Source organism: Gymnoscopelus microlampas, assembly GCF_963454915.1.
Source record: "Gymnoscopelus microlampas genome assembly, chromosome: 6".
In the NCBI taxonomy this organism is placed as follows: domain Eukaryota; kingdom Metazoa; phylum Chordata; class Actinopteri; order Myctophiformes; family Myctophidae; genus Gymnoscopelus; species Gymnoscopelus microlampas.
Genome location: NC_139943.1, coordinates 53,413,159 through 53,428,464, shown reverse-complemented (window position 1 = coordinate 53,428,464; position 15,306 = coordinate 53,413,159). Strand labels below are relative to the sequence as shown.

General features: G+C 41.6%; 1 protein-coding gene across 1 annotated transcript in view; it reads left to right on the top strand.

The window, feature by feature from the left end:
* The window catches only part of LOC311046517 (actin nucleation-promoting factor WASL-like), a 45,885-nt gene that overhangs the window by 15,553 nt on the left and 15,026 nt on the right, over nucleotides 1-15,306 (top strand). Inside the window, exons 6-7 of the mRNA XM_084058866.1 lie at nucleotides 12,849-13,116; nucleotides 13,785-13,827. Coding sequence (XP_083914992.1) covers nucleotides 12,849-13,116; nucleotides 13,785-13,827 — 311 coding nt within the window. The remainder of the gene's footprint in view (nucleotides 1-12,848; nucleotides 13,117-13,784; nucleotides 13,828-15,306) is intronic.

The following is a 15,306-nucleotide window of genomic DNA, read 5'->3' as shown; positions in this document are numbered from 1 at the left end:
GCAATCTGAGGTCTTGAGAGCCTTTAACCCATTAAGACCTGGAACTGTGTCATTTTTAGATTTGAGCTAAAAAGCATTATTTTACACTTTGGCTATTCAAAAATAGCAGATATACAAGCTCATAGCGCGGCACCGAGTGCCGCGCTACGAGCTTGTAGATCTGCTATTTTTGAAAAATCATGAAAATGTGTGCAAATCTTTGAATATATATTGTTTTAAAACGAACATTTTTAACTAAAATCTTTGCTTCTGGGGGTCCCTGGAACAACATATTTTGATGGGGGTCCGCGGCCAAATACATATAATTTTGGGGGTCCTTGACATGAAAAAGATTGTGCACCACTGATATAGAAACTTACGTTTTTCAGAATACTGTTGGGATTTAGGAGACATGTAGAATCGGCTTCAGGTCTCAATGGGTTAACTTCAGTGCTGAACATGAAATATGTTGTGATTGTGTGTACACGACACAGTCGTGTACACACAATCACAAATCGTGCCAGCCCTACACATTGGTGTTTTGAGCCTTGGGAAGTATTTTTGGAAAATGTCATGGATGGGTGAATTTATTTTGTCATTGAACACACGTGTACAACGATTAATCATCTTGATGGTATCAATCCAATGCAATAAGCGCGATGGAATGCATAGATGTTAGTAGCAGCAGAGGTACTAATGAATAAACAATAAAAAGTCAGTGTTTGTACAGTACAGTGAGGAGGAGTTCACTGTATCTACTGTACACGTATGTACTGTAAACAAAAAAGTTCTACAAATGTGTTCATGATCAGGAGATCAAGTGATTAGCATCAAGCCGTATATTTGTGAGCGATTGAGGTACTTGTGATAAATACTTGGCCCATATCCCATGCTATCTATAGCTTACTAACTAACACCAGGCCTGGGTTATTATTATCAGTTGTTCAGCAAAAAGAAACTGACATGGCTGTCCGATGTTGATGATGGTATTTGAGCATGGAATGGAATAGTCTTGGCGGAGTCTTGGCTTCATTAAAATGCATAGGAGGAGGATGTTTTCTGACAGAGTATCGGTGGTACACATTCTTCTATTTAAAGCATATATTGTAGCTTGCAGACTGACAGTCTCCCCCACCCCACCCCTCCAGGGTTGATATGGCCAAGAGGAGGCCCCATATGTAGACCACATGGTTTCCTTCCTTCCTTCCTTCCTAGCCTACCACGCAGTGGTTTAAAGTACATGTACTCAAGTACCAGTACTTCAGTACAATTTTTAGGTATTTTTACTTTCTTCCGTATTTACAATTTTCAGTACTTTTTACTTCTGCTCCACTACATCTCAGGCAAATATTGCACTTTTTACTCCACTACAATTATATGAAAACTTTAGTTACTAGTTACTTTGTAGATTTTGATTATTATGGCAAAACACACTAACTATTTCGGCCATTTGAAAATAGCAGATTAAAAAAAAAAGTAGCCGATAGCTACTAACCTTTTGTACTTTTGCTCAAGTACATTTTGAATACGGGAATTCTACTTGTAACGGAGTGTATCTACATTGCAGTATTGATACTTTTACCTAAGTAAAACATGCGAGTACTTCTTCTATCACCACGTGTTACCACTTCTCTCCCTCCCCCCTTTTTTTAAATCGTCGCTGTAAAAGCAGCACGTTCAGGGTAGAGCTAATCTCTAAAGCTGTGGTTATAGGTCACTGAATGGCTAACTTAAGGTCTGAGTCCAGCCTCTTGGTTACATCATCAGAGCTGTAGTGTCATGTTTTTTCTAAGCTGTGGCTGGGCGGCATCTCAAAAAAACGAAATACTTTCACCAACTCCTCCCTGGTTGTCGATAACGGTGATGATCTAAGGACATGGATTAGCCTGTACAGAACAGATCAGAGTATGGGGCTGCGACTACCACTTATTTTCTTAGCAATTATTCTATTGACTGCTTTTCCAATGAATGGTGAAGCATGTGGTTGTTGTTGTTGTTTTTATTGTTGAATCGAAGGAGACATTTTTTGTTATAGTTTTTGTATAATCGACTAAATCAACTAGTCCGATTAGTCAAAATGATATTTTTGTCATACAATTGTGTCAGGCAAAATAGCAAAAAATAATGATCTACAATCTCTCAGCATGGCACATTGTGAGCTTGCACAACTGTTGTTTTCTGAAAAAGTGTCGCCTTACTCGCCTATAATGACAAGAATCTTTATTTAATGTGAATTGATTATTGTTTATAATCGATTACATCACACGATAACATGCATGCAGGTCTGGATCACCTGCATTTATTATTGATTACTTTGATTAACTGTTGATTAACTCTCTCGCTTGGTCTGTTCTCAAATCTCCCCCTAAAAAGCCAGAGGCCCTGTTGAGGGGAGGGGCTGCCACTTGTGTGTGTGACATATTAGTTGTCTGGTGCTAGAACTAACCATATTGAATAGTTGCCCTAGATCAAGCATTCCCAAACTTTTCAGGCCGCAACCCCCCCAAAAAAGAAACTGGTGACCGCCCACCCTGACAAGCACTTGGAATTGTAGGCATTACATTTAGTTTGACTCGGTTCCACAGACAAATATTGTGAAACATTGCTGAACTACAAGCTCACAACGCCTCTCACTGAGAGGTGTTGTGGCTATTTTCGTTGTGGCTATTTTCGGCCATTTTCACAGCGTTTGCCTCTTTCTTATGTAATATTTGGCCAATTTGATATTAAAAAGGTATTCAAAGTCCTTGAATTTTCACTTTAGAAATGTGCAGATACCCTGTATACACTTATACTGTTTTTCTTTTACTGTTGAGTGCGAAAACAATGTTGCACATTAACTCACTGAGTGCCATTAACGTGTTTCACGTGTTTTTACCGCTATGGCGCTGGGTGCCATTAACTTTATTTATTTATTTATTTTTTGAAAACATGTTCAGAACCCAAGATATCATTATTGTTGTTTAACTTAGAACTGAAAAAGGCTGTATCTCGCTTCCTAAGCACTTTTTGTTTTCTGTGAAAAAAACTCTGGCACTTTTCAGAATCAATTCTGAAATAATTCTGGCAATCCTGGCACTCAATGAGTTAAGCTAATCATCTGGGGACCCCCCAATAATTTGGGGAGCCCCAGTTTGGGAACCACAGCCCTAGATTTGACTTCATATTTGATGTAGATGTTTACTTAACTTGTTCCCTCTTCTCGTCCCTCGATTTACTGCCACACTAATTGACTTGGTTTGAGTTATTATGACAAAATAATTCCCCTGAAATTATGCTTCTGAGAGAGAGTGGGGGGGGGGGGCAGAGAGAGGGAATTATGCACGCGTTGCCATTTAGTGATTAGTGCTGAGAAATTGAGGTGGAAGGGCCTGTCATTCATTCCCTCGTCACCCAATGTGAACCCTTGTCTAGCAGTGAGGGTTCTGTTAACCCATTAAGACCTGAGGTTTGATTATACAAATGCCATCTGAATCCTAACAGTTTTCTGAAAAACTCATTTGCTATATCAGTGGTTCTCAAACGTTTTCACGTCAAGGACCCCCAAAATGATATGTATTTGGCCACCGACCAAATATTTTGGTTCTAGGGACCCCCCCAGAAGCAAAGATTTCAGTTAAAAATGTTCACTTTAATATAATATATATATATATATATATTTTTTTTTTAAGTGCATATCTGCTATTTAGCCCAAAGTATAAAATAATGGTTAAAATATATAAAATCTAAAATGACACGGATGCTTTCCCGGTTCTTAATGGGTTAAAAATTCAAATGGCTGTTCGTGATAACAGTGTCCGTGTCATTTGCTTACATTAGCGTCAGTTGAAAAGCCGGTCCTGTCCTCTCTGACAAGCAGCTATTCAGTCTTAGTTCTAGATACGAGGCTTTTATCGTTACTGCTATTTTTGTTCTGCTGCCTGTGCCACTTTTTAATCATGTCACACACAATGGACTGAACTGAACTGGCCTTTATGAAGATAATGTTCAGGGCCACACAGTATGAATGGAGTGAGAGATGCTGAATTGGCCAAAAATACAGTGAAGTCTCAGAAAGAACCATCCTTACAGAGGGTGACAGAACGTGCACATTAGAACAGAAATAAAACGGTCAAACATTTTTCAAAGAAATTCATACAATCAAATGAATTGCTTTTTTAAATTGTATAATGCTTTTTTAAGAAGTAGTGAAAATAGCCGATCTACAAGCTCACAACACGTTGGGATGTGACGTGTTGTGAGCTTGTAGATCGGCCATTTTCACTTGAGTCTGACTACAGATGTTTTGACTGATATTTTGAAGAAAAAAATGTGTTAACCCATTAAGACCTGGAATGCATCTGTCACTTTAGATTTCTTTGGCTATTCAAAAATAGCAGATATACAAGCTCATAGCGCGGCACCGAGTGCAGCGCTATGAGCTTGTAGATCTGCTATTTTTGAAAAATCTTAATTTTTTTTTTCAAAAAACTGTTAGGATTTACAAAACATTTTTAAGAATCGCCTCAGGTCTTAATGGGTTAATACAGCATCACAATCATTTTAACCACTTAATCCAGTCATAAATTGGCTACTACAAAAATAGCAGATGCAAGCTTGTTCATCTGCTGTTTGAAAAATATCGATGTTTATCTTATGATGTTTGACATGAAAAGGTTTGAGAACCACTGCTCTATTGCACATCTCAAGACGTGGCCAGATTTGAGGTCTTGCATTGGGGTGAACTAAGGTGGGGACATTCATAGGACATCTAAGGGACTTGGATTAACCATGGATTAGTGGTTACTGGTCAGAGGTTACTGCTGCGTTTTGCACAGATTATATCACACTTGAGCTAGGGCTGTTGAACAATTTATCACAACCGCAGTATGAATTATGAACTCAACTACAGCAATTTCCAAATTGCAGAGGCTACAATTAATTGCATGAGGGGTGGGTGGGGTGCAAAATGGACTTCCAAACAAAGGTGTTATAGTTATTTCTTCCCCCTAATGTAGTGCCTAGTGACTCTGTGCGAAGCTCCGTGCGGTGTGCCCAAAATCTCTTCCGCCCGGTTCTCCTCAGTGGCTGGAGCAATTGATCTGCATTTGCACACATCCATTGCCCATTACCATGTGCATGGAACACCCAAGGCCGTTTTTCCGCTTTCCCCAAATGTCAGCTGTTTATTAGCGTTTTTGTGTTCGCTGGCTCCCGGGTTGCTAAATCATGTGCGTGAAACCAGTGCCGGTGTTGCCACATCCGTGAAATAAGTGGTTGGGTGCTCATATCCCCCGACAGGTATGGTCTAGGATTAGTGTTTATAATTAACTAGAGTTTCGGGGGGCTACGCCCCCCTCAACCAGCCGCGCACGGGGCCCAGCGTGGCCGCGTGTATATTGGGGATGGAGGCGAGTGTTAGGCGTGCAACAGGCGGGGGGGGAGGTAGCAGTGTGTGCTGTGGAGGCTGTTGCTAACTTGCTATGAGGCAGAGAGGGAGGTAAAGAGTAGACAGCGTGGCGACGTGCACAGGGGAGCGGATAGTGTGGCTGTAAGTACAGGAAGAAGTAGAGGCAGCGTGTGTAGACATTGTAGTGACCTGAATGGAGCGTGGTGGTGGAGAAGAGACGCAGCAATGCAGAACTGTTGTTGCGCGTTGGCGACGTGTTGGTGAGCGTTGGCGGCGTAGAAGCATGTGTGTGTGTGAGTGTGTGTGCTGTGTGTGTGTGGAGAAGGGACGTTGTGCCGACTGTATGCAGTGGCGTGGTGGTGAGGAAGAGGGGGTGGAGGGAGGGGTGTTGGTGTTGCCAGGTGAGCGTGTTGTAAGCGCGGCAGGCGCGAGTTTCAGCGAGGTGTAAGTGAGGCATGTAGGGAGAGAATGTAATAGTTATGCAGGGGGTCCGCGGTCAGCCCGCTGGTGGCCGGACCCCCTGTAAGTGTAGGGGCGCGTGGGGACCCCCGTAGAAGAGGGCGGGGCCCTTGGGATGGGTGTTGTTTGTTTGATGTAGGTGGTTGCTTCTTTCTGGCGCTGGCTGTGCAAACCTGGCAACCCAGCGCATGCTGGCGGTGGCGTTACACCAGAAATGGTTCCTGGAGAAAATGGTGACCAAAAAAACATTTTGGAAAAAAAGGAAAAAACCCCGCACCGGCTGCCTGCTGTTGTGGTGATTAGGTCGTGCGCACGGTAAACGGTACGAAGCTGCCTCCCCTTCCGTTTTGTCCGACATTTGGTGAGTAGAATTAATTATGTTGCGCGGTGGAAAAGGTGTAGTGAGCAATGAGATGTCCCCTACGCGAGGCGTAAATTCAGCGCGGCCGCCGTGGCGAGTCAGTTGGCGACATGTGGTCTGGCGGTGCGTTGTTTATTCGATAACAGAGCTGTGGGGTGTCCCCACCGAGGGTGCGGAAGTCGGTCGCCATTTATATAGTTAGATGCATTAAGACCGGAAACGCATCTGTGTCAAGATTTCTTTGGCCATTAAAAAATAGCAGATATACAATGGCACAGAGCCGGCACAGCATGCTATGAGCTTGTAGATCTGCAATTTTTTTCTGTGCTTCTGGGGGTCCCTGGAACAACATATTTTGAGTTGGGGGGTCCCTTGCCAAATACATATTATTTTGGGGGTCCTTGACATGGAAAGGTTGGAGCACCACTGATAAAGCAACATGCTGTTAGGATTTAGAAAACATTTTTAGATATGTATTTGGCCGCAGACCCCCATCTCAAAATATGGTGTTCCAGGGACCCCCCAGAAGTAAAGATTTGAGTTACAAATCTTCGCTTTAAAAACATATATTCAAAGATTTGCGCATATTGTCAAGATCTTTCTACAAGCTCATAGTTCGACACTTGTATATCTGCTATTTTTGAATAGCCAAAGACGTGACACAGATGCTTTTCCGGACGTGGATTAATACATATTTAATCGGTTATTTCAATCATCTCTTTCTATAGTTCCACTGACCCGGTGTGAACTGATATTGATGACTGAGAGTGGATAATTCAAATGAAGTGTATTGATTAAAATGATGATGATGCTAGAGGGTGAAATCAACCAGTAATGGGATGACAGAGAGGTTTAGGTGTATGACAATAGCCGTAAGGAACAGAGTGATTTGATAGAAATGTTTTGTTAACTCTGTGTTTCTCAGCCTATGGGTCTGGACCCCCAGAGGGGTCCCCAAATGATTTTGTGGGGGTCCCCAGATGATCTGCTTAATGTGCAACATTGTTTTGTCATTTGACAGTAAAACCAACATACAGTATATGTAAGTGTGGTGTATACGATAGGGGGTATATGCAATTTTTTAAAGTGACAATTTAAAGACTTTTTAGACCTTTTTAATACCTCTAGAATGAATGAATGAATATATACATAAGACCATTACTGCAATAACAAACTAGACCATATTGCCTATTAAAGAGTTGCGAGGAGTTGCATGTAGTTTGGCTAGTTTCATATTTATCTGTGGAACCGAGTCAAACTAAATATAATGTCTCAACTCCTACAATTCTGCTGCTTGGGGGGTACCCATTTCAAATTATGATTATTTTCGGGGGTGTCGCGGCCTGAAAAGGTTGAGAACCACTGGGTTAACTGAAAAAGTCTTTAGTGATGAATGGAGGTGTTATTAGACCTGTGTTAACAGATGGTACTAGTCTGAAAGTTGCACTAGTAGAGGAACATGAGATGCATGGTCGGCAACTCGTATGAGAAGAACAGCAACTTGGCAATGAGCTCAGCGGTGAAACAAAACCAAACGTTATTTCCTAGATTGCAAATGTAACGAGCAGCCAGCAGCAGTTAGTCTCTGAAGACTATTAGTCTCTGAAGTTAGTCTCTGAAGACAGCAGTTAGTCTCTGAAGTCAGACAACTCGTCTACTCTCCAAAATACAATCTTTTTGAACGCTACAGAGAGTGATATTCCTTCTCCTAAAATGTTCCGCTCAAGCAGTGTTATTTTGTTGACTAAGATTAAAAGACTAAGATTTTGATATTAGTCGACTAGACTAAGACTAAACCATTTCAGATGACAAAAACAGGACTAAAACTAAATGTTGTGTTATTCAAAACGACTAAGACTAAATCAGAATTTGCTGTCAAAATTAACACTGCACACAAGAAGCCGTTTGTTGTTAGTGTTGGAAAGTGTCTGTTCCCGAAAATCTGCTGTTGAATGGGCGGTGGGTACACTGTCGCGTCAAAAGTTTTAAGGAAGCGTCAAATCTGTGGTTGAAAAAGACATCAAGCCGATCACTGTAGGCGATTTCTAGCACCATAGTAGCCGTCTGTCAGTTCGGCTCTCAGGTGCATTCAGCAAGTTTTTTTTTTCACACCTTCCAACCGACTGATCTCCCGACTTCATTCGACTGCCCGTCTGTAGCAGTGGTGTAAAGTAACTAAGTACATTTACTCAAGTACTGTACTTAAGTACAATTTTAACTTTTACTGTACCGGAGTGTTTCCAATTGTCTATACTTTTACTTCTACTCCACTACATCTCAGAGGCAAATATTGTATGTTTACTCCACTACAATTATTTGAAAACTTTAGTTACTGGTTACTTTGCAGATATAAATTATTACATTATAAAACATACATTAACCACTTTAGCACTATTTTATACCTGGGCTGTTTGAAAGTAGCATATCTACAAGCTCACAACGCGTCGCATTGCGACGCGTTGTGAGCTTGTATGTAGATCTGCCATTTTCAAACATTTTAGTACTCTTACTTTTGGTACTGTAAGTACATTTTGATAACAATGCTTTTGTACTTTTACTCAAGTAAATGTTGACAGAGTACTTCTACATTGCCGTATTGATACTTTTACTTAAGTAAGACATTCGAGTACTTTTTCCACCACTGGTCTGTAGTAGGCTAATCCGTAGTAGTCTGTTTGGTGGAGAGCTACCTTTTTTTTTAGGCGGAAGCATTTTGAGAATTGTATGAGCCAACGTTCTGTCTCGAGACGCAAGAGTCACAGTGTCCAGACAATAGATGTAACAAATATTCCCGCGGGGCCAGAATGTTCATGTATAATAGAGGAGCGCCAGGTTGAGAAATAAGAGCCAGCCACATTTTCTCTCCTTCACAGATCACAGCACTATCAAGTGTTAATAGAAATGGACACCTCTGTAATAATACTGTACAGTTAGGGCTGTTTTTTACACCCTGTGTAGTGAGATAAGTGCTAGTGGTGATGTGTGGAGACAATGCTGAGAAGAAAGTTCTCGTTGGTTCTGGCTTAACCCAATAAAACCGGGAACGCGTCCGTGTAACCACTTAAACCGTTATTCTATACTTTGGCTTTTCAAAAATAGCAGATCTACAAGCTCATTGCGTGGCACAGAGTGCCCCGCTATGAGCTTGTGGATCTGCTATTATTGAAAAGTCGTGAAGATTCGTGCAAACTTATATATTTTACATATACGTTTTTTCAAAAAACTGTTAGGATTTAGAAGACGTTTGAGTTACAAATGTTCGCTTTAAAAAATATATATATATTCAAAGAGAGACGTTTGAGTTACAAATGTTCGCTTTAGAAAAATGATATATTCAAAGATTTGCACACATCTTTATGATTAAAAATAAATAGAAGATCTACAAGCTCATACATCTGCTATTTATAGCCAAAGAAATCAAAAAATGACACAGATGCGTTCCCCGGTCTTAATGGGTTAATACCGAAGCTAAACTGGCAGAAAAAAAGACTTGCACTCTGGCAAGGCTCACACTTTACAATCTGCAAACGTTTCGGTCATTTCGACCTCCAGACAGCACTGACGAAGGGCCTTTGACCGAAGCGTTTGCTGCCTTTTTGCACCTTTCACTTTGAGCACAGAGCATGTTAAAATGTTATAAAAAAAAATGTTTTTAGTCTGTCTAAGGAGTCTTGGAGTAAAAGTCTTTCTGACAGTTTTCCTTTATGTTTTCGAGACCACCGCACCTGCAGTCAGCCCTGAACAAAGGACAAAGAAGAGCGCAACAGTTTTCTGAACGCCAATACCTAAGCTCGTTTTGACCTCTAACCATCCTCATATTGAACTTGGACACATTTGAGTTACGTGTGATTACAAAATAAAATAAAACGATACAAGGAAGCAAGATGCAATAAAGTTTTTACGGCGTAGCTAGAGGCTTAGCCATATAGCCACAAGAGAGTCACACTTTTCGATGGCTGGTGGTAGAGCATTCCACATTTTGGTGGCATAACAGTAGAATGAATTCATCCCCATGTTTGTGCCGAATCTGGGGGGAATGAGATCAGTGGAGCTCCCTCTGGTGTTCTGCCCTTGGGCGTTTATCACTCTTGTGAAGTAGGTTGACGGGTACATGGACACTGATCTTGAACACCAGGCCCATTGCAAGTACTCTGTCCTCTACCCCGAGCCATCCCACCCTTTTAGCATAATGTGCAGGGGCTTAATAACAAGAATTTATTAATTTAATCCCTGTGCTCAGATTCAGGTGTCACGGCAGCGACGGCTGCTTTAATGAAACACAGGAGGTTGGCTACAGCTAAAAGCAAAGTGTCAGGAGCCCAACGGAAACAAATAAGAATACGAATTAACACCAGAGGCAACGGGATCACACCAGGCACAGAACAATACATTTGTCGCAGGTCGATTCAGCAGTTCGCAAGCTTAGCCCCCCCCCCCCCCCCCCCCTCCCCCACACACACACACACACACACACACACACACACACACACACACACACACGCACACCATCAGACCCTCTTCCAGTCGGCTCATCTGCTCGGAGCCACGCCGGACAAACGTTCAGAAACGCCACATAACTCATGAATCATCATTAATACTTTGATATCACATTTTGTCCACAGTTACAACCTTGACAGCATCAAGGGGCTTAAAAGTGAACACTGTGATCCTGTCATTAGTAAATGTGGTTATATGATATTAATGGAGAAAGATGAGCCTGGGCTGGTTGCAGATCTCCGTGTTCTCCCTATGTTCCCACATCTTAGTATTAGGTTTTTGGGGTTAGGCTTATCATCATGGGACTGAAGGAACGTGTCGACACTTTCCCCCAGCCCAGTCTTGGTTGATCCCTAAACACGATAGTTGGCTGTCGGGCAGAAACCTCTTATCTCCATATTCTAACGTTTTGTGTTTCTCCGTAAATTAATGCCCCCCCAGTTGATCATACTACAGCGTCAAACAAAAGCATCAAAAGTTGCAGGTCCACAGGCTTGTAGATCTGCTACTTTTTGGGAAATTTGTTGGAGGGATGTTTTTGACAGAGAATGTGGGGTTGGAATAAAGGTTGGAGGTTTACAGATTTGAGATGAAAGCGGAATATCGCCTACGTTTAAAACATTTGAATTTGACGATAATCATGTGTGTGATATAAGATGGTTAACAGACTTATCTGTGCTAGACAGCAAAATGTGTCATTGTAGTCCATTGACATTATTGATTTGAATGTAGAAGCTAGCATGATTACATTACAATAATTTAGCAGACGCTTTTATCCTAAGCGACTTACAATAGGCAAGGAAACTACTAATCACCAGAAGTATAAAGTGCATTCTCTTCTAAAACAAGCAACTAAGAGCATACCTAGCGCTAAGGTAAAAGTGCAATATATCAGCTACTAGGGCTTTCACGACTTGAGATTTTTACAGGTCGACTAATTTGACCCAGTGGTAGTCGACTAGTCGACTAGTCGAAATTTAAATTTAAAAAAAAAATTTTTTTTTTTTTGGGTGGCACTGTTTTAATACCATCCTACTACTATATTACTATTATTATTATCTTCCTGCCCTTATTTTTATGGCGTTTTAAGGGAAGCGCTTCTGGCACAGCAGCACAGCACCACAGCAGCGTCTCCAAGGATCCTCATTGCCCAATAATAGGCTTTTATTGGGCATGCTTTTGACCCCCTTTTGATAAAAAATAAAGTCAGGAGGATAATAATAATAGTAAGATGGGCCATTACTATAGCATTAAAAATTAAATTTAAAAAAAAAAAAAAAAAAAAAAAAAGTTTTTTTTTTTTTTTTTTTTTCCAACTATCAACTATCAACTAACAAGGTCGACTAGTGGTTATACTAGTCGACTAGTCGACTAGTTGGTGAAAGCCCTATCAGCTACCTACTTTCATAAACAGATGAGACAAATAGGAAAATCAAATGAGCAAGAGCTAAAACAAATAAGTATCGTATAAACAAGAACCAATAAGACAAGAGCTCGTACAACTAATTGACAACTAGGCAAGGCAAAGAGGAAGGGTAGTGTTTCCTGAAGAGGTGGGTTTTCAGCCTGCGGCGAAAGATGGGCAGTGACTCTGTTGTCCAGACAACCCTAACCCTGACAAATGATGACACCATTTGAATGTAGAGCCAGCATGACAACATGTACAGTGTTGGCGTCAACCATAAAACAAAATGAGAGCTGATGAATAATAGGCGTCTTAGATTTCTTTTCACTTCTTGTCCCATTTGTATGGATTTCCTATCAAATATTTAAACCAAGAAAATACTTCAGGGGACAAAAGCACAATTTATATTTTTTCTGTTCTTTGTGATTATGTCTCACAAAGGCTTAATTATCAACTGAAAAGACCGTCTTCAACACTAATTTGATAATTTCATGTATTTCAGTTTCGAGCCAAAGTGTTGTAATGGTGAGGTATAAAAATTAGCCTCAAGAGGGTAAAGTTACAATTCTATAAAACGTCCCCATGTCAGATGATAGAGAGGCATACATTAATACCCACACATGCGTAACATGACATACGTGTCCCGTCCTGCCTTCTTTCCCTCCCTCCCTCCCTCTCTCTCTCCGTCCCTCCCTCCCTCCCTCCTTCTCTCCCGTCTTTTCTTCCCTCACTCTCTCTCTGTCCACTCCACACTATAGGCCCGGCTCTCCCCATGGCCACGGTGGACATCAAGAACCCAGAGATCAACAATGTACGCTTCCACAACTCCCACCACCACCATCACCACCACCACCACCATCAGCAGCAGCAGCCTCACCAGCAGCAGCAGCAACAGCAGCCCCAGCAGCAGCCATACCACCTCAACAACATGCTGAGCCACACCGGCCTGAGCAGGAAGGACAAGAAGATGAAGGGAAAGAAGAAGAAACTCACCAAGGCTGACATCGGCACGCCCAGCAACTTCCAGTGAGTGTGGGAGAGGGAGGGGGGGGGGGGGGGGGGTTCTGGATGTGGACACGCCTCTGGATGTGGTTCTCTAAATGTCTAACTCTGAGAGTCTCAAATTCTTTAATTTCAAGGACCCCCATTACTCTCAGAGTTGCAGACGTTTAAGGGTCCGCTTTTGTGAACCACTAGACTAACTTACACTACAAACAGGCACTAATTGATTCTAATTAGGCACATTATTATGTGTTCACATGGGTTTCAGATTCACTTTTATTATGGAGATGATCATTTTAGTTTTTCTGTTCTGTGGTTTAGCGTGCGAAAGTTTAGATTGGTTTATGTTTGTCCTTTTGTGTGTTGAAGGCAGATATGTCCAGATCGTTCCGGTTTGGTGGGCAGTGTGTTCTGTGCACACACAGTACAGTCAAGTTGTGTTGTGTGTGACATATTGAGGTTGGCCACTCATGTTTGAGGGGGTCTTTGCAGTGGCCTTGGAAAGCTGTATTCAATGACTTGATTGTTTGGCGTGTGCGGTATGTGTGAGTGTTTGTGTGTGTGCGTGCATAAGTGAGTGGGTTTACATGGTGTGTGTGTGTGTGTGTGTGTGTGTGTGTGTGTGTGTGAGACAGAGGACACATGTACTGTATGCTCTTTCTTCATGTCTGTCCCCTTGTCTCGTTCTGCAGGCACATCGGCCACGTGGGCTGGGACCCAAACACAGGCTTTGACGTGAGTTAAGACACACACACACGCACACACACGCACACACACACAGAAATACACTCTCTCACAGGGCGCGCACAAGAGCCCCTGCACAATGGCGACCCGTGTGATTGATGCATGATTGCGCCACACAATGGGCTGTTGTTGCATACAGCTCATACTTTTTTTTTTTTTGTCCTGCATCCAATGCTGTCATAGAAAACACAAACGCAACAAACTCCGAATTTTTGTTGGCGAGGGGTTATTGCTTTGTGCATCATCCGTCCGCCCACGTCGACAGAGAAAGTAAAGTAAAGTGGTACAATGGGATGTTATCTCAGGATTTTGGGGTTTGACACGCAAGCCTCAGCCAGTTCTTAGATTTAGATTGCTTATTTCGATCCTGAACAACAGTATCTTAAAACATTACATGCTGTAATTGAACTTCTTTCTATCTGGTTGATCGAAAAGGTATAGGCTGAAGCTCTGAGCTTATTGATGCCTATCCTTTATGCATGTCATTTGCAATTGCAATGATTCTTATTTGAAGCGTTCTGCTTTTCAGTTTTATCGCGTTCCTGGTCAGAATACTGATTAATACATTTCACAACGTTGCCCTCACAGAGCCAGCTGATGAATTACTTAGAATAGCATCACTTATAATATTTACACAGTAGTCATTTATGCTCTGTTGAAATAGAACAGATTGTTGTGTGTATAAACTAGAACAACCATGCATATCAATGTCTCTGCAAAACACAATAAGCATGACATGACTACATTAGGGCTTAATTACATCTTAATATGGGTGAGTGACCATGCATGCAAAACGATCGCGCACGTGTACACACACACACACACACACACACACACACACACACACACACACACACACACACACACACACACACACACACACACACACACACACACACACGCACACACACACACCTCTCACGTCAAGTACATGCCTCAAAGGAAATGTGCTGTGGAAAACGGAATCCATTGAGTTGGCAAAGGGAAATTCATAAAAGTTAATTGAAAAGGCATGAATTGACAAACAAACAAACAAACAACCTAGTTCATTGTCTAGTTTGTTCTGCTTAAATACAGGCCATCTCAGTTGTAGTTCTTCTTGTTGACCACTAGGTGTCAGACTGGCACTTCAGTGAACACATCTTTTACTGCAAAGAACTGCACATGAACTCTGTATCCATTGTGCAAACGGCTATGCGTTATACAAAAGTGTGTATTTATTAACCCATTAAGACCTGGAACTGTGTCATTTTTTCGATTTGAGCTAAAAAGCATTATTTTACACTTTTGGCTATTCAAAAATAGCAGATCTACAAGCTCATAGCGCGGCACCGAGTGCCGCGCTACGAGCTTGTAGATCTGCTATTTTTGAAAAATCGTGAAAATGTGTGCAAAATCTTTGAATATATATATTTTTAAAGCGAACATTTTTAACTCAAATCTTTGCTTCTGGGGGGTCCCTGGAACAAA